Source organism: Rousettus aegyptiacus, unplaced genomic scaffold (genome assembly GCF_014176215.1).
Source record: "Rousettus aegyptiacus isolate mRouAeg1 unplaced genomic scaffold, mRouAeg1.p scaffold_m13_p_1, whole genome shotgun sequence".
NCBI classification, from domain to species: Eukaryota; Metazoa; Chordata; class Mammalia; order Chiroptera; family Pteropodidae; genus Rousettus; species Rousettus aegyptiacus.
Genome location: NW_023416284.1, coordinates 131464865 through 131483938, shown reverse-complemented (window position 1 = coordinate 131483938; position 19074 = coordinate 131464865). Strand labels below are relative to the sequence as shown.

The 19074-nt window shown below is 32.3% G+C and overlaps 1 protein-coding gene across 3 annotated transcripts in view; it reads left to right on the top strand.

Moving 5' to 3' along the window:
* The window catches only part of MAP3K7 (mitogen-activated protein kinase kinase kinase 7), a 59155-nt gene that overhangs the window by 30789 nt on the left and 9292 nt on the right, over positions 1-19074 (top strand). For 2 of the 3 annotated variants that reach the window (XR_001596357.2, XM_016140590.2), the window contains exons 12-14: positions 2168-2248; positions 7817-7881; positions 18142-18247. Coding sequence is in view for 2 of the 3 variants with exons in the window: in XM_016140590.2 (XP_015996076.2) it covers positions 2168-2248; positions 7817-7881; positions 18142-18247 (252 nt within the window). In the remaining variant the exon portion in view is untranslated. The remainder of the gene's footprint in view (positions 1-2167; positions 2249-7816; positions 7882-18141; positions 18248-19074) is intronic. The other variant, XM_016140591.2, reaches the window with a different exon arrangement.

Here is a 19074-nt window from a genome sequence, read left to right as displayed (position 1 = left end):
ATTCTTTTAACTATAAAATTAAAGATAATTTTATTCTCTCTAGAAAAAGCTAATATTTAAATTTAATTTTGTCAGTTTTTAAAATGATTAATTGTTGTAAGGACAAGTCAGCACAAAAACCATTGTATGTCTTGTTACCGGAGTGAACTTCTAACCTTCTTTCTAATAACCAGGTTTCATTTTAGTAATACTGGTTTAATTAGCTCACTTTCCGATTTTCGCGGGGTAAAGGGGAGCTGATTATAAAAGTAAATACATTTCTGTTGTGAAAAACGTGGAAATGTAAACAAATGAAAAAAAGTCCTCCATAGTTGTCCCATCCAGAGATAAACACAACATTTTTGTGTATTTATCTCTAGTCTTTTAACTATATATGTGTATACATGTGTATTTCCATGTGTATTAGCATATGTATTTTTTAACTTAGCTAACCAGATTTTTTTTTAGGTCTTTTTTGTCATTCATTTGATTTTTTCCTAAATAGAATATTCTCATTTTGTGTGGAGCTCTTTTTCAGAAAGAAGTTGTCCAGAGGACCACCATACTATACTTATCTTCAGCTAATCATGATCACTGATTTAATCAGCGTTAGAATCGGGTAGATATAACAAAATATCCAAAATAAGTGTCTTTAACACATAAACTGTATTTTTCACGCATAGAGAAATCTGGAGGTAGGCTCCATCATCATTAGGCAACTGGGCTTCTTCATCCCTCTGTGCCACAATCCCTGTGAGTGGCTTCCGTTCTCAAGGTTACTTTGTACTCCAAATGGATGTTATAATGTTAGTCATCACATCCACAGTCCAGAGAGCAGGAAGGAAGAATTAGGGGAAGGCCATGAGGGCACATGCCCAAGCTCTTTCAAGGAGCTTTTCTAAAAGTTTCCCAGAACAACTTTACATTAGCCATAGTAATATGGTCAGATGGCTACACGTGGCTCCAAGGAACAGAAAGATCTCCGATCTTTTATCTGGGAACATTGCCATCTTGAGTAAAGTTAGGGCTTTGTTGTTAAGAGTGAAGGGAAAAATAGAGATTGGCAGGGTGCTAGCAGTCTCTGCCACGCAGATGGGTCTTCAGAAACGATCAAGTTGAATGGAGGTCACCAGCTACTGACAAGCCTTCCTGGTCTCTGTGAGTCACAAGTGTTTCTGTGGAGGGAGGGAGTCTCAGTGTAGTGTCAGATGAACAGTGTCCACAGGGACATACCTTCACACTTTGGGGAACTTTTTCACTTCAAGGATCTCATTCAGGGTAGACCTGCCAAATAGTAAGTGCTACCCTAAAACAGGAAGTAGTGTAATAATAATATTATTATATCTGCTAGTGTCAATTTTCTAGTCAGGTACTAGTTTACAATTATTCTTTACAAAAGTGATGTTTCACTAGGTTAAAGATAACCACACACATTTAAATTACCCTGTCCTTTTTCTGCCTAAACATAGAACAGATGCTATTGAACACACATTGAATTTTACACAATTCAGGTTTTTTAGTGAATTGTCTAACTTTGAAAGGTTTATATTCTCCAGCCTTTCTACACTATTCATGTTTAGTGGGACTGTACCCTAAACTTTGGAAAGTACAATAAATACTCAGTTTATTGTTACATATGAAGTATATGTAAATATTTATAATTATAAAAGCATACACATTTCATACTTTGATTCATTATTTATCATTTAATCACTGAATTTTACTTTACAGCACACTTCAAGAAACACCTAACTTGAACATATATTCCTGTGTTTGTGTAATTAAAACAGATATGGCAGCTTATTTCTTTTAACTCCTTTCTTCCTTCCCACTTTCATCCTAGCCCCCTATCGCATATCATTGGTTTCACTTAGGTAGATTGTTTCTGTGAACATGTTTGAATTTAGCTTCCTCATTATCCTGCAGCTTTGTTTGTCTCTGTCCTTTTTTTTTTTTTTTCCTTGCTAATTAAAGCTAGTATGTGAAGCATCTTGTATTGGTAGTTGTTTGCTCCTTAATCATGCCTTTTCTAAGCATGGATGAAAAGTTAGATAGTTTTGCATGCTATTCTGCATGAAGTGTTATTAACATAAGTATTTTGAAAATTATTCTGTTTTTGTAGTTAATTGTTTTTTGTGTTACTATTTGTGGTTGTTTGCATGTATACTGTATATATGTGTTTTTGCAGCCTCTTCCAAGCCTAAACGGGGCCACCGTAAAACTGCTTCATTTGGCAACATTCTGGATGTCCCTGAGATCGTCATATCAGGTATCATAGACCACCTCAGGTGGTCTAATAACTGTGGTATCGGAATAATGATCCCTGGTACTTACAAAATGCTTCTTGCTCCAATTTTTTATAGGACATGAAAATAGATACCTGGCATGTAGTAATTAGGGAGGCAAATTGAAAAGTGAATGCATTTATCTACACTGAAGCAGGTTTGACAGGGTACCTCAGATCTCTCAAAATGGGGATAAAATAGGCAGAGCAAATTTTTTCACAGGACGGAGAATGCCACCCCAAAATTCTACCGGTTCTTCCTCTTACCTTTTAAGTGAGCAGCTGAACTGAACCCAGACCATTTTTTAATCCAACAGAAAGAAAAAACAACTATTTTAAAATATTTGTTGTCCTGTCTCCTTTTCTTTTTTATTTACTACTCTTGGGACTTCTTCTAGGTGTTCTGTCCCAGCCTCTTTCTGTTGGTAGCAAGTGAAATATGAAGTTGAGAAGAAAGTTGTTAAATACCATTTTGCCTTAACTTAGAAAACAGAAACAAAACTAAATAAAATTTGCTGTTTTGCATGGTATCTTGCCAAAGAACCATGGTCAATTCTCATTTGTATATTATCAGGAGAATCTTCTCTCAAATTACATATTTTTATACCTGTCACATGGAACTTCAGTGTCTCATATTGGTAAATTGCTTTATTTCTTAGTGATGATATCATAGATGAATCTAAATCATTTTTGATAGAAACTTAAATAGCATACATGATCTTCATTATTGGTTAATATATGTTATCAGAATTCTTTATCCCTCTGCTTTAGGTTTTCCTTTACCTCTTCCCCCAAATTTGATAAGAAAATACACAAATTTTTCCATACATATTCATGGATATGATTCCGGTGACTTCTCCATCACTCTGTACTTTGCCTGTGATTGTGCTTTTAGCATACCGTTAGACTATAGTTGAATACCTAGTAGTTGTTTTCTTTAGAAAAGTGAAAACTGTGAGGGTAGAGGCAGTGTCTTTGTCATTTATTGGTGATTTTATCAGCAATATCTGGCTCCATGCCTCATACATAGTGTTTAATAAATATGTGCCTGTTTAATGAACAAACTATTATTGAGGTCCAATGGCTAGGAACCAGGATACAGATAAAATCTATATAAATTATAAATATATATAAAATGTAAATCATACAATTCCTAGGGGCCATTTTGTCTATACAAAACTATTCTATGTTAGAGTAATTTTTATTCTAGTTATCAGAGTAGTTTATAACATTATCACTATTGCTATTCAGAGAATAGAGTTAACCTTTTTCTCACATAATAATTTTATTTATTGAGTCATGGGCTACTTTCCAAATTAACAAAGTACTTGAAATCATTTTACCTTCACACCGAAAGGTACTATGTTTAAGGGAGTAGTATTCTGACTAAACAAGTGGCAACATTTAAACATACATACTGCTGAGCTGTAATTATCTTAAATGTTTGAGGGAATCAGGAAAATTTAGGCAAATGGTAATATGATCTTAATCCAGGTTTTATGGGTAAGCATTAAGGAGAAAACACATGCGCGCACACACACACAGTGGGCGGTGATATAGTCAATACAGTAAAAGATAATGAGGGAGAGAAAGAGGAGAAAGTAATCAACCAGGGTTAATTTTCCCCACAGGGGACATTTGGAAATATTTTTGGTTGTCACAACCGGCAGGTGCTACTGACCTATGTAAGCAGAAGCTGGGGTGCTCCTAAACATCATACAGTGTATCAGACAGCCTCCCATAGTCAAGAGTATCCAGCCTAAAATATTAACAGTGCTAAGGCTAAGAAACCCTGATTAGTTGCTTCATGGCCCATTAAGTAGTTTAAAGTACATCATCTTAATTGATCTTCATAACAGTCATAATTATGGTTATCAGATAAAATTACATATAGTCATTTTACAGATGCAGACCTTAAATCTGATGATGTTTTTTCACTGCTAATCACATTCATTTTCTCCTTTTTTGTTTGAGTCAGAGAAGATAGAGTAATTTTGCCTTGCTTCTCCTTAAGATCATATTAAAGAGAGCTCTTCATCCAGAAGTCCCTCTTTTAGGATATTGGGTCCTTGGAGTCAGGAAACTTTAATTCTGCTTTTAATTGCCAGAGCAACATTGCTGTTCAAGTGGAAATAATATTCAGTAATACATTTTCATTCAACATTTTTGTTGATGTTAACCAATGTTACCTCAGTAGATGTAATTTAAAAAAAAAAAAATGAAACTGAACCACCTTCTTACACTATAAAATTCTTGTTAGGTTTCCCACCCAAATGTTCAAACATTAACATAATTAGTTTCACTTTAATAAAAAAAAAAATGCAAGCACTGTAATTGAAATAATTGGACGTAAAAGCCAAACATTAATTCGTTCTTGTATTTTAAAATTAAATATAAAAATATAACCCACGCTTTAGGAATATACCGAATATCTTACATAAAGATTTTAATTATAAAGAAGAATTTTTTTCCCAGAATTTCTTAATACCTTCTAGAATTTTTTTCTCAAAGTCAATTTTCCACAAATTCAGTGGTTTTACCACATATTTCTTGATATATTCAAACTGGTATTAATTAGCATCGGATCCCACTTGTAAGCATTTTTAAAAATATAGCTATATTTTTCACCAATTTAGTAATCACTGGGGTCATGTGAAAATGGATGGACCTTAGTATCTTAGTACTTCCTATAGATCAAACTACACAATTTGTTACACCTATTCTACATTCTTACACCTATTCTGACCCTAAAGAAGTATTAGTAAGGGAATATGAAATTTGTGGCAACCTAAATGAGAACACATATTTTAAAATTACATATTCAGTTTACCATAAAGCAGTAATGTAATACTGCACTGTATAAAGTGCTATACAAATTTTTAAATCTTGTCTATTTTACACACTAAGAATAGTTTTCTCATAATTTTTAATATTGAAAACTTATGGATTTCAGATTTTTTAATATCTTAAAATTTAAGAGATGTCTTCAAGAAAATATAGTGTTGACTTTTGCATGAAGAGTGTCTTTGGGAAGTTTGAAAAATAGAAAAATTAGAGTAGTTAAGGGAAGGAAAACTATGCAGCTATTTAAACCAATAAGAAAAACTGAAGAAATGACTGAAACCTAAGCCAGCAGTCTCTGGAGGGATTCTCATGTCATTTAAATACTAGCTCAGGCTATCTTAAAATTCTACTTAAGAGAACAGCTTTTTCAAGAGATGGATTCTGTTTTGGTGACATTGTCGAAACAACTAAATTGATCTCTCAGCTGCTATTCCATCCACTCTTTTTTTTGGAGGGGCAGAGGGTGAAGGATAGGGTGACCTAGGGATATAGTGTATTCCTTTTATTACTCTTATTTACAAAAGTTATATTTAAACATATTATTTGTTCTCTATCATAAGTCATGAAAGTTCCAGATTTCATTACAGAGTAAAATACTAAGAACATCATTTTCAGGTTTCAGATTCCTTGATCAGGCATCTCGATATCATATTGCCCTTCTTTTCTACTTTTTTCATTTATACTACCATGTGAAACATAGGTATGCACATATCAAAGAACCATGAAAAAATGTAAAATAACCCAGTTTCTAAATTAGTATTTAGTTGCAAAAAATTCAGAATGAATCTAAATTTACTAAGAACACACTCAGTAATTTTCATTTACAATAATAGGAGTTTAATTTTTTTACATTCATATTTCTAAATATTTTTTTACATTCATATTTCTAAATTGACCTAAAACTTAATATTGGAGCAACAAGTATTTGTTGATTGCGATCCTTTTTTGCTTTGTCTGAACTATTTGCCAGATGGTTTCTGCCATGATTATACTAATTAAAATGCATTGCTTAATATTGCTTGCTTTGACTCATGCTCTAGCTTAAAGACTTCTCTTTTTATGGCATTTGTTAACTGTCAGCTTTTCTTTACCCTACTTCCTTAAAAGCTTTTACTTCCCTTTCCTCTTACCCCCACCTAGATTTCAGTTTGTTTTTGTTATTGCAGTGGTGATGTAACGATTTTTAAACATGTGCAGGATGGTTCCCCAGTTTCACAAATGTTGCTTATCTGAAAAGAGAATTCCAGACACTTTTAAAAGCCTGTCTCATCTAAGCTAATTTTAGAATGATTGTGTTGAATGAAAGTGCCTAAAATTACTTATTAGTCATGGTGGTGTGGGGATCCTTTTTGTACTCAAGAAACAAGGACAATTAAAAGTTTTCACAGAAGTATCTTAGTGTGCCTAATTCAATAAATGCGCAGTTTGTTTTTTTGTTAGTTTGTAATCAAAAATTGGAGCTTGGAATAAAATGAAATTTGAAGTAAATTTGAGTTACGATTATACAAAGAATTCTAAAACTTAGCTTAAAATAGAAAGGAGTGATGATGTCTTATACTTTTGAGGGTGGCTATAAATTTGAGTTTTTGTATTTACTACAGCTTATTACATTAAACATTATTATAAGGTCCTTTTAGTTTATGTGCAAAATAAAAATGGGATCACATGGATTAAGATTCCAAATTATATTACTCATTTGTTTAAAATAAGATACTTCAGGTTATAGAGATATAAATTTTAAGAATGAATTTCATCTGCTAATCAGGCCATAACTATTAGAGTACATCTTCTGAGGGATGCCCAGTAGTTCAGAAATTACATAATATAGCTTTCAAAGTCTAAAGAATTTTGAGTATTGCGTCAGCTGTTACTCATAATATTTTGGTGTTTCCTTTTAGACAGCTGATCTCTCTCTTAGGAGATACTGTATGAACAGCCCTATTCCTAAATAAAAGTGCTGAGTGAAGCTGTTGCTTAATTCATTCTCTTTTGCTGAAGGCCCAATTTGTAGAATTCTTTCATAGACTGATTTATTAAATTAAATTATTAACAGAGTTCTTAAAGCAAGGCGAGCACAATAGCCTATTTAAACAAGCTGTATATTTGAGAAGAGAGTGAGAATCATTTATCTCCAGTAGGAAATTTGAGTTGTTCACACCTAATAAGTTACCTGATTCTGACAAAAACTAATGAAATTCAGTGTGACTAGGTTTCATATATTTAAGCCTAAGCATCCTTTTAGGCCCTGAAATGAATAAAGGTTCTGCTGTTAGTTAAAGTCAGCCATGTCTTACAACCTGCTAGCTGTCTTGCTGTAGAAGCTGTAACGTAAGGCCCTTGAAATAGATGCCATCATCAGCCCCATCCCCCAAGCATTCATCTATTTAAATACATGACAGAAGATGGTGGAAAAGAGTTCAGCAGCTATTCATGTGGTAGGAGTGGTTATGGTGTTGGGACATACTTGGTTGTAGGCCGGCAACTTTTGAATTAAAACACTGCAGCTGTTTCTCTTCCTTTCTTTACATCTTTCTCTCTTACTCTTTTTTTTTTTTATTTTTTTTATATATAATAAACTTACTCTTTTTCTCACAGACATTTTGTGTAGATCCAAGGAGCAAGAAATTCCAACTTCCTACTGTAGCGGTTACATCCTTATTGTCTGTCTGAATTGATTTCAGTATTACACTTTTTTTTTATTTTTAAAAGGCAACGGACAGCCAAGACGTAGATCCATCCAAGACTTGACTGCTACTGTAACAGAACCTGGTCAGGTAAGACTTAACATTCAAAGTATCAGTCTTCAAAGGATAATAATGGGCAGAAATCAAGAGTTAACCATTATATGTATTATATTTTATATATATATAATTATATACACATATAATATGTACACATTGCAAAAATTAGTTTTATGAGTTGACCTCAAATTGCGATAGAGAAGTTCATTCGCATTTGAACTTAAGTACTAGAGAAAAAAGAAAGTCTAGATGCCATTATTAATTTAACTTGAAGGATAATTTATGAAGCTTGATCGATTCAATAGTGCTTTGTGCATGTTGTGTGGTTTTCATATATGCTGTAGTAAGAAAGTACTCAGTTTTGTAATTTAACAGTTTGTTGTTATCATCGTCCTCTAAAAAGAATCATTAACTATTTCCCCAATAATATGTCACTCTTCTAGGATCACGTAAAACACTGACATACCTGAAGGACTCTTAACATCTTTTAATTTGTCATATTCACTGGATTTATATTTTTATGAAATATCCTTAAGGCTATTTACTAAGCAGATTGATAAACTCTAGAAAGGCTTCTATCCCAGTTATTAAGATTTTCATTCTTCATCTTTATGTTTCTGGATGCTCTTCTAAACTCCCCTTAACTCTTTATTACTACTTCTTTGTAGATGACCCAGACAGTGCTATAACTTAAGCCGTTATTGACTAGTACAGAGTTTTAACCAACCAAGTATATAAAATTGCAGCTCAGTCGTTTTTTCCTCTTATTCAGATTGACACACTTGACCCATAAAATTTATATCATATTCTTAAACTAAATGAGAACTATGAAATGTTTGTTGTTACATGTTTCCAGTTGTACAGAAATAAATTTTATGAGTACAGCATGCATCTGAAGTAATAAAAATACCACATTTTGGTCTATATTCATATAAAATTATAAGATTATATATTATAAACAATGTGACTTAATTTATTTTAAAATGTATTAGCATTTTTATCCCAGAAAGGTGTTTTATTATTTCTCTGTAATCATTAATAAAAAATTTGAAAGCCTATTAAGTGATAGATATCCTTGATCTTTCTTTATATCTGAAAATATTTTTATTTCTCATAGTACCCATACACACACTTATACACACACATATATTACATACACATTAATTTATTATATATTTTATGATAGCAGGTGACTGTAAATCTTGATTTCACTTATTTAATAGCAACTTTTTCAGGATATCCGTTTTTGAGACCCCAGAACTTTTGAATGAAATTTCCAGCTTTTCTCCCCTTCAGATATTTAAAGTATTGACAGGGCGTTTAGTAATAGATTGTTTAATATCTGGTATTTTCTTTGATTCCTTAGAGGCTTGATGAGCTCAGCCTTTTTAACTCTGTTTACCATTGCCATTGATATTCCAGTTATGAGAAACTCTAGCCAAGTGTTCTCCTGTTGGCTGAGAATGAGAAGCTTGCCCTAAGACAATCCAGAAGCATCTGCTAGTGCGAGTACTTTTCTCTGTAATCTGACAAAGGCATTTCTATAATTTGGGACTGACCTCAGCATACCAAGTCTTACTTATTTCCTCACAATTTTTGTGTTACTTGAGATTATTATTTATTAACCTTTTCATATACAGTACCTTCAGGTAGTAAAACACTGAACTGAGGCAGACTATGGTTGTAGGGCAGTCATTTGCATGAATTGTCATGAACTATTCCAAAAGATTTGGAGTGAAAGGGAGTTTGATGTGGCAGTAAAATAATGTGCTAAAATAGGTGATACATAGCCACTATGTAACCAGTTTCTAAAATTGATTTACTCTTTCAATTATTCAAGTATTATAAACTTAAAATACCTAATATCCATTTTGGGATGCAAATGGAAAACTAATCCTAATGTACTATGAAAACATTTTCCCCTGAAAATGTTATAATAATTGACCATTAAATATTTTATATTACTCATGAAAATAATATTATTTGAAAAAGAAAAGTATGCACAATATGGACTTTCAATATTGAAAGTATAGTACTTTTTAAAGTCTGGCTAAGTAATGATTTAAAATATGTGTAGTGATTTTTTGTTTGTTTTGGTCGTGAGATTGCTAAAGAATATGAAAAAGAAAGGAATTTGCCCACTTAATATAAAATTACCATGGGAAGAGAGAGAACTTACTACTAAAGTTTTAACATTACATCTAATAGAAGAAAGTGAACTGACCAGGGTTTGTACTTTATTAAAATCAGTTCAAAACTGATCTTAATAAAATCACTTAGACTTTCATCTGTAAACTAAAATGACATTGTTTTTATACTGCCATTTCTTTTGGGAGGAATATTGAATAAAGCAAGCTTCTTAATTAAAAATAGTTGTATAAGTATTTGTGTAAACTCATAACATACTACTCACTTTTAAATTAATTAATTCAGGAAGCTTACTGAGCACACAATGCATATGGCCTCCTAGATACTTTGAAAAGATACGAAGCATTAAAAAGCAGCCCCTGATGTCCAGGAACTGATCTGCCCAGGAACTCGGCATTGTTAGAACATAAACAGTTTCTCAGAACACCAGTAAACAGGTTATGTCAAGCCCAAGATAGGATGAGACAGAATAAGACCATTTTATAATATTGTCTAAGCACAGACAAAAACAAGGTCACTGTGCTACCCACAAAATGTCAAACATTGCCCTGTCCTAGTTAATGTGAGTGACTGCTGCTGCTTTACCAGTTGCAGCTTTATCTTCACTCTAGTCTGCCCTCCCTGTAGAATCGCCCCTGTTCTCTAACAATAGAATGAACCCCACCTTCCCTGGAGCCTCCCCCAAATCACAAAACAAAATCCCAAATCCTATAATGAGCTCTTTCTAAAACCCTCTTACTGAGACACCCCACAGTGTTTCATGGCGAGCATTCTGCTTCACTTCACACTGCTTCACAGTGTTCCTGGTGGGTTTTAGCTGGGAGGCATTGACTACCAAGAAGGCCTAGTGCCCAAGGAGCTTATTTGGGCAGAACCGATTTATGCCCAGATCAATTAAAGAACTATAGTAATAACAGGTGCCATTTATTTATTGTGTACCAAATTTGTGCCAGTCGTGCCTTTAATATATGTTATTTAATCATAACCCTATAAATTTGGTATTGTTTATATTCCTTATTTCGCGAATAGAGAATTAGAGAAACCTAAGTCTCTTATTAGCCTGACACCATCAGTAATTGCTGTTTGAATCCAGATCTGATTCCAAAGCATACAAACTCTTAATCATCCATCTTACATATAAATTTGAATAATTCATGCTAACGTAATCTTAGGTCTCTTCAGTTTCAAGTCTTTTGCCTTCTGATAGTCTGCATTGTTATTATTTAAGCAGTTTTCAGTGATGATGAATTTTAGTTGAGCAAAGCTAACCTACCTTAATAATTTCTACAAATCACTGCACAGATTTATTTTTTGTACATCTGAATGAGCCTTTCTGCGTTTCACTAAAATTATACATTCTCACATGTGCCTGTATACTCCTGAAATTATATCCATTATCTGTTTTCAATTTTTCTCTTGGAGGAGGCCTAAGCCAATGAAACTTATAACTTCAAAATGATGCAATTATTATTATTTAGAGAACGAGGCATACTATTATTTTTATATGGAGTTTATAATCTGCTATTACTAGTCAGATGTGTGACTTTGAGCAAGTTCCTTAATTTCCCAGAGCTTCAGCTATCTTATCTGCCACTGGGGACCATAACACCCACACTTGAGGGTTCATATAATGTGAAAGTACCAGACACACATGTCGTGTGCCCGCTTCCCCATAGTGTGCCTCCTAGGGTTCTTACCACTTCCTTGCTCTCATATAGTGTATTACTATCCAAAAGTAAAACAAATAGCACTTGGAAAGAAATAAAATCTATTGACATTCTATTCTTTCTGTGTTAGAAGTTTCTGTCAAAGGATCATGTAAAGTATTTGCCTTAAAGGCCTTTTATCACATATCCAGAGATATATTATCATACATAATTATTATTAAATGGATATAATGTATTATACTACTACTTTTGTCCATCCTCAATCTGAACCTTCTTTAGTGTAAATAATTATCAAACTTCTAAATCAGAAGCTTACATAATAGTTGTAAATAATTCCTGGTTCACAGTACACCTTTCTGTTGGAGAATTAGAAGACCATATAAGAATAATAAAATTCTAAAATTTCCTTGTACTGAACTATAGCAAAGCCAGAATTAGATGGAGCCTATACCTTCAGACTAGAAAGAATGTTTTCAATACACCCTGTCATGTATAAATTTAATTGAATTATCTGTGACTGTCATGATGAAGGAAGTACCCCTGTAAACACAGATACCAGTTTTTTTTAATATTTATATTCAGATGTTACTTCAGCAAGAATATTATACATCTAATCTCTGTGTTTTATGCTTGTGTAATTTTAGCACTAAGATTTCTGAGAGTTTTAAATAGCTTTAAAATGTCAGTCAAAAAAGTAGCACTGGCCATAAATTCTTGCCTTATGAAAATATTTTCCCAGTCTTTCAGGTGAGACATAAAAAGAAGCAAAGCTTTATTTTTGACTGTAAAATAACTCCCAATTTCTTTTTATAAATGTAGAGATAAAGTTTTGGTCCAAGTCCAGTTCTCATTTGTGTCTGTCTACTGATGGTAATTTGCCTCTGCAGTTTAAATTTGGCTTAGTGTTCATTTGCTGCCTTAAATTACTATGTGCATTTCTGTATTCTTGTAACCACTTTCATATCCAATCCTTGTGGTAAGTCAAATTTCTCTGTATCTCTTATACTTTGCAGTTTATAAAAACATAGAATACAGTATTTGTACATGTCTTAAAGGAGCAACCAAAAAGAGTTAATAGTTTGAGAGTGTTTAAGGCCATCAGAATTTTGCCGTTTTTTTTTTTAATAGCTAATATAAAATAAGACTTTTTCCATAGTAGCTTATAAGCAGTAACATAAACTTAACCCACAAACTAGATTTTTTCAAATTGTCAGATTTTACCTGTTTCTCTTATTTATGACTTTTCTTTTTCAAGTATTCAAAAAGTACAGTAAATGGCTTATTTTTTAAATATTTCTTTACTTTTTTTATACAACCATGTTAGCATATTATTCCTTGAACTATGAAGACTTATTTAGTTAATTTATGGATTTAAATGTAGCTCATTAAAGTTTGTAGCTTTAAAGAAAGACCAGTTTTGAAACTCGACCTAAAAATTAGTTTTATTTCTTAGTTTTATAGCTATAAGAAATCTCAATTAGAACAAGTGAGTATGCACATGAAGTAATGTCTAAGTTTCTTAGAAAGCAGAAGGTGAAATAAATAAGTAGCAGAGGATTCTCTTGGGAAAGATATAAATTTAAGGAATATTATAATGCCTAGGAGGTCCCATTAGGATTATTTGGTTTAATATGCCAAATATTTAGTGGCTTTTTTTAACTCTACAAAATCTTTTCTTATATTTTATAAAGTTAATTATTGTACTGTGTCTTGTTTAATTTCTCATAACTGATATTGAGTCTTACATGTCACAAACATTTATTTCTCCTCTTAAATTATTAATTTAAAAATATTAATATAAAATTAGATTGTGAAACCCTCCTCTGCTAGCACTTTGAAGTAAAATTGTTCTTGTTTTACAATAGAAATTATAACTATGGTCAAATGAATGTACTCTTTTTAAATCACAAGACTCCTCCAGTCAAAGAGGTTAAAAAGACTCAGTAATGTCATAATAATGTACTTGTTTTTCCACGGATAACAGCATACTAAAACTAAGAGTTACACATTTCATCACTGGTTCTCTTTAATGTGTGTCCTTATTCTTATATGCAAAAGGTAAGTAAGCCTTAGCACCAGTCTTATTTCTAAGTGCCAACAGTTTATATTATCTTTATAGTCAAAGAGTTTTTATTATGCAGTTATTGTATATGCAGCAGTTTTCTAAATCCTGGGGAGTATAATACAAAGTACATATGATCTCTGCCCTTAGGAGATTATAATATTTTTGTGAAGTTACAAACTTTGAACGTAATATAAAGTATTTCTGGCTCAAGTTGAAGTTTATGAAGAAGTGGAGTATAAATATAGCCAAGATTCAGGTGAAAATGTCTTTTTGATAGGGTTTAGTCACCGAATACGTTTTTATGAAAGAACTGAGATTTTGACCCAGAGAAAGCATTGTCAGGTGCTACAAGTCTACTCAAACCCTGAGTTGTACTAGCTCCAAAGCCTGACTTAATTATTGCTACTTCTCATCCATAACTGATAGATAAAGAGCCCAAGATTCAGGATGAGTTATTTGTCCAAATTCACACAGCTGTGAATGGCAAAATTGAGATGTAAACTCAGATCTCCAAAGTATTAGACTAAATCATGTGAATTTGCTGAAATTTGACTGTTTTTGGCTTATAAAAATGGCAGTCTTATATAGTTCAGTTTTATACATGTTCTTTGCACTACACCATATTATCTTTGGATGAACATAGGATCGAACGAACAATATTAAAACCAGGGAGAAAAACAAGGACAGAAGGAATTGTCAGAGGAGAGACAATCAGAATAGGTAAGGTAAACCTGCCAATAGAGGGTCAGGAATGTCAGGGTGAGAGTTTCAGAACGGATCCAGTAACAACCAATAAGTGAACATTTGCGTTCTATACACTGCTAGGCTCTCCTCATCCTCAAACACAGGTTCTGGCTGTGTGTGCAAAACACCGCGATGTAGCAAGAATGAGGACATAATGTTGAAGGTAACCGAGCTGGTCCTTAGAGGATGGAGAGGAATTAGCAAGGAGGATAGAAGAACAGTGAGTATTGTGATACACAGGGCTCCTTTATAAGTGTGGCAGCTGGTCTAACACAGAGTTTTAAATTGTTTATGGTATAGAAAAGCTTTGTGAAATTTCTGAAGCAATTTCAGTAGGTACCCTAGATGAAAGTAATATTACCTCAGTTTTTCTTTTGTTTGAAATTCTTTTATGGTTTGATTAAGGAAATTCTAATAAAAGCGCCTTTCACAATTTAGTATCCTAAATCCATTGTGTGTTTTCAAGGCTTAAAATCATGGATGGAACACTAAGTCATCACATCCTTAACCCAGCCTTATCCAGATAAGGAAAGCGAGACTTCTTGAAGTAAACTAAATCAGACATTATACCATAATTAGAACTCACATCTGCTAATTTCTACGCAAGGTAGTTTATACTACTGTATTGATCTCATTTTTACAGTCTTAGAGTGTTTCTATATTCACGTATTGCAACTGGACATAAGATTGAGTTTCCCAGTAGGTGTTTAGTAACACTTAAAAGATGCTTTTAAAAAATCTTTATGAAATCCATTTTAGTTTATATGTCCTTGAGAGTTTTTAGTACATGAACTATAAGTACATAGACTAGAATACATGTAATACATATATAAACTATGAAAGCTGATAATAAAACGAACACTTACGAACACACCACCCAACTTAGGAAATGGAACATGATAAATTCCTGTGACTCTCCCTGTGTATTCCTCAGCTATGGCCTCACTGTCATCCTCCCACCAGCCACAATGTATTATACCTTTTACCTGGTTAAGAAAGTCTCTTCTCAATGAAATTTAGGTTTTTAAATGTATGTTTCATAAATGAATGTTAAATTTTGTCCAGTGCTTATTATGCATCTGTTTAGGTTTTTCTCCTTCAACTTGTTAAGGTGATAAATTAGATTAATAGAATACCTAATGTCAGGTGATCTTTGCATCTGTAGGATAACCTCAACGTTTTAAATTATTTTTATTGCTTTTACACTGCTAGATTCTATTTACTAATATAATTTTTAGGACTTTTGAGTTTTGCATTTATTTTTGTAAATGAAATTAGCTAATAGTTTTTCTTATCTATTAGTCAGGTTTTACTGCCTTCACAATATGAGTCAGGAAGTGTTTCTTTTTTTTTTATAGAATAATTTTTTTAAGATGGAAAATGTCATTAAATGTTTGATAGAACTCACTTGTAAAACCCTCTGGGCTTCGTACTTCCTATAATGTATAGAAATTTTGGTAATTTATTACTTTGGGGGAGGAATTTGTGTCACTCTAATAAGCTTTTTCATTTACTAACCTCAAAATGTTTATAGTATGCTCACATTTTTATTTTGTTTCTTTGGACAACCTTAAACCTTGGTTCTTTTTCTATCTATGTAAGTTAAATCCTTTGCTTGTAAATTATCATTGCTTCTGATTTTTTTTGTATAATAAATAGAATTAAATATTTTTCTCTAAGTGCTTCTTTAGTTGCACCCCACTTTAGCATGATTCCAGTTAAAATTCAGTTGAAATATTTCCTGATTTCCATTTTGTTTTCTTTGACCAGTGATGAGTTATTTAGAAGTGTGTTTAAATGTCTAAACATAGGCATTTTTTAAGGTTAATTTTCAATCAATACAAAAAGATAGTATTTATATGATAATGAATTTTTTCTTAACTTTCTTGAGATTTGTTTTATAACTCAGTACATGATCAGTTTTTATAAATGTTCCGTGGGTACTTAATAAAATGTTAATTCTCCATTTAGGCATAAGATTCAATATCATAGACGAAGCTTGCTTTTTATGGAGTTCAAGTTTTACTGTGTACATGTTTTGATTTTTGGACTGCTTTCATATATCATTTACAGAGGATTATTAAAACATCTCACTATGATTGTGAATATATCCCTTTCTCCATATAGTTTTATTGCTTTATATGTTTGGAAGGTATATGTAGGTACAACATATACATTTTTAATTGTTATGTACTGAATTGAATCACTTATATATCTTTTCTCTAATAAACTTTTTTGCTCTAAAATATATTCTCTCTAGAATTAATATAGCTATATAACTTTATTTGGTATAATTTTTACCCGGTTATTTTTCTTCTATTTTCTCTATCTCTGTGGATTAGATATATCTCTTACAAAAAGCATTAATCCAAGCCTGCCAGTTTAATTTTTTAAATATCTTAATTTCAGGATGTAATCCATTTATATTTATTATGGTTACTGATTTTTTCTCTTATGCTTTATTTCTTTTTTTTTTCCCCCCCCTTTAGATTCAGTAACTTCTCATTCCATTATCTTTCTGATTTGGGAGTTGTATATATTATTACTTTTAGTAATTACCAGTGATATTTATGCCCAAACTAAAGTTAATATCTTTACCCTGATCCTATACAATATAAGGATTTTTTAATCTACATTTCTCTTACTGTTGCTGTTGTTATTCATATTTTAGTACCATCTTATTTCTTTGGTATTTCTATAAATTATTGTTTCCATATTTAATATTTTCAGTGTATAGATTCATACTTGTGTTTATTCATAATCCTGATTACAACTTGGCCCTTCCATCAGGGAAAAACTTCTCCCTAAAGAACTTACTTTAGAAATCCTTATGGGAAGAGTCTGTGAATGGTGGAGTCACTTTTTGCTCACCTGAGAATGTTATTCTGACCTCATTCTTCACATTTTGTTGCTTAAACAATTCTAAGTTGGCAGTTATTTTCTTTTAGCAGTTTGAAGGTATTCCGCTTTTTTCTGGCTTCTCTTGTTGCTATTGAGACTCTAACTGGTATTCTTTTATAATCTATCTTTTCTCTCCGGCTGCTTTTTACCATCTTCTATTTATCTTTGTTTGCTAGAATTTGATTATAATACATCCCATGTTTAACTTGGCATTGTAGGTTTTATCTTATATTTTTCTGCTTAGGATTTGTTGTTTGGGATTTGTTGTGTCTCCCACCAAATTTTTTGTGGATTCACAGTGCATACATTTTCTCTTCTCCATCCAGAGCCACTGTCAAGACAGACAAATTTACTTATTGTCTGCTTTTATAAGGTAGATTTTGTTTTCTTAGTTCATGCTTTCCCTGAGAGTAAGACTTTCCTTTGGTTTCAGCCTTAAGCGTGGGGGTTCTCCAGCCTCACTCCTATCGTGTAAGGGCCAAAACCTTATATCTGTCCCTCTGAGTGCAGCAGGCGTTGAAAACAAAAGCTCTAGGCCATTCGTTTTCAATATGTGTATGTGTATAAGAAAAAGGGAGAGAGAAAATATGTGTGAGATCTTAGATGATTTACTTAGTTTCTTTTGCAAAGAGTGTTTCATGAAGGACCTCTGCTGATAGAAATGGAATTCTGTCCTTTGCCTGGTAATGGAAATTTCTCCTGTCTTTTTATTTTTTATTTTTTTAAATAAAAACTACATTTTGTTTCTCCTGTCACTTCTTCCTATAGGCAAACAGTAGGTCATCCAGTCCTAGTGTCAGAATGATCACTACCTCAGGACCAACCTCAGAAAAGCCAGCTCGAAGTCATCCATGGACCCCTGATGATTCTACAGGTGACTAATTTATTTTCTCATTAAATTATGAAGTTGAATTTGCCATGTTTATTTTCATTTTGTGTCATTAATCTTTACAAATGTGGGCCTTTTACAGTAGTTTAGATTTTCATATTAATAAAATCAAATATTTAGCAATAAACTTAAAAATGTCTTTTGCATACTGAGACAAAGACCATTTGCCATCTGCATTTTTCCCCTCAGATATTAAATAGGTATTTTGAAAATATTTTGTTTGGGGGTTTTCCCAAATAGGAAGATACTGTGTGCTTGATACTTTAGTCTGCGATTGTCCTATTATATTCTATCCTGCTGGATGATAGTAGTAAAGTCATTATCATTTAAATACCTGAAATCAACAGAATGGTAAAAATAATCATCTTCATCTCTTTTGTTTTAAAGATACAGGATATCATATACTTTAGTGAGAAAAAAATTTCTGACCATTGACTTTTTGAATCATTTTTAACTGACAGGGTAGACTTCATTTCAGTTATGTAAACGTTATGTTAAATAAATCTTTAAAAGTCTGTTAAGCGTTATTAAGATGTCCTGACGTGGATAACTAACTGGTCAAAATATTAGTATTAAAATCTAGCATTGGAATAGTTTTATTATAGGCAAGGAGAAACTTATATGCATAGTGGAATTTACTTTTCCTTAGCATTAAGAGAATACTGTTACAAGTACTCAGCAGTATGCTGCTATAAAGTTACTGTTTATATGTTATTATGCCAGTGATCTTAGACCTTGGAAAATTATAAGATCAACAATGTTAGTAATAGTGGCAATTAAATTGAAATTAAGAATCAACTTTTTCTGTTTAC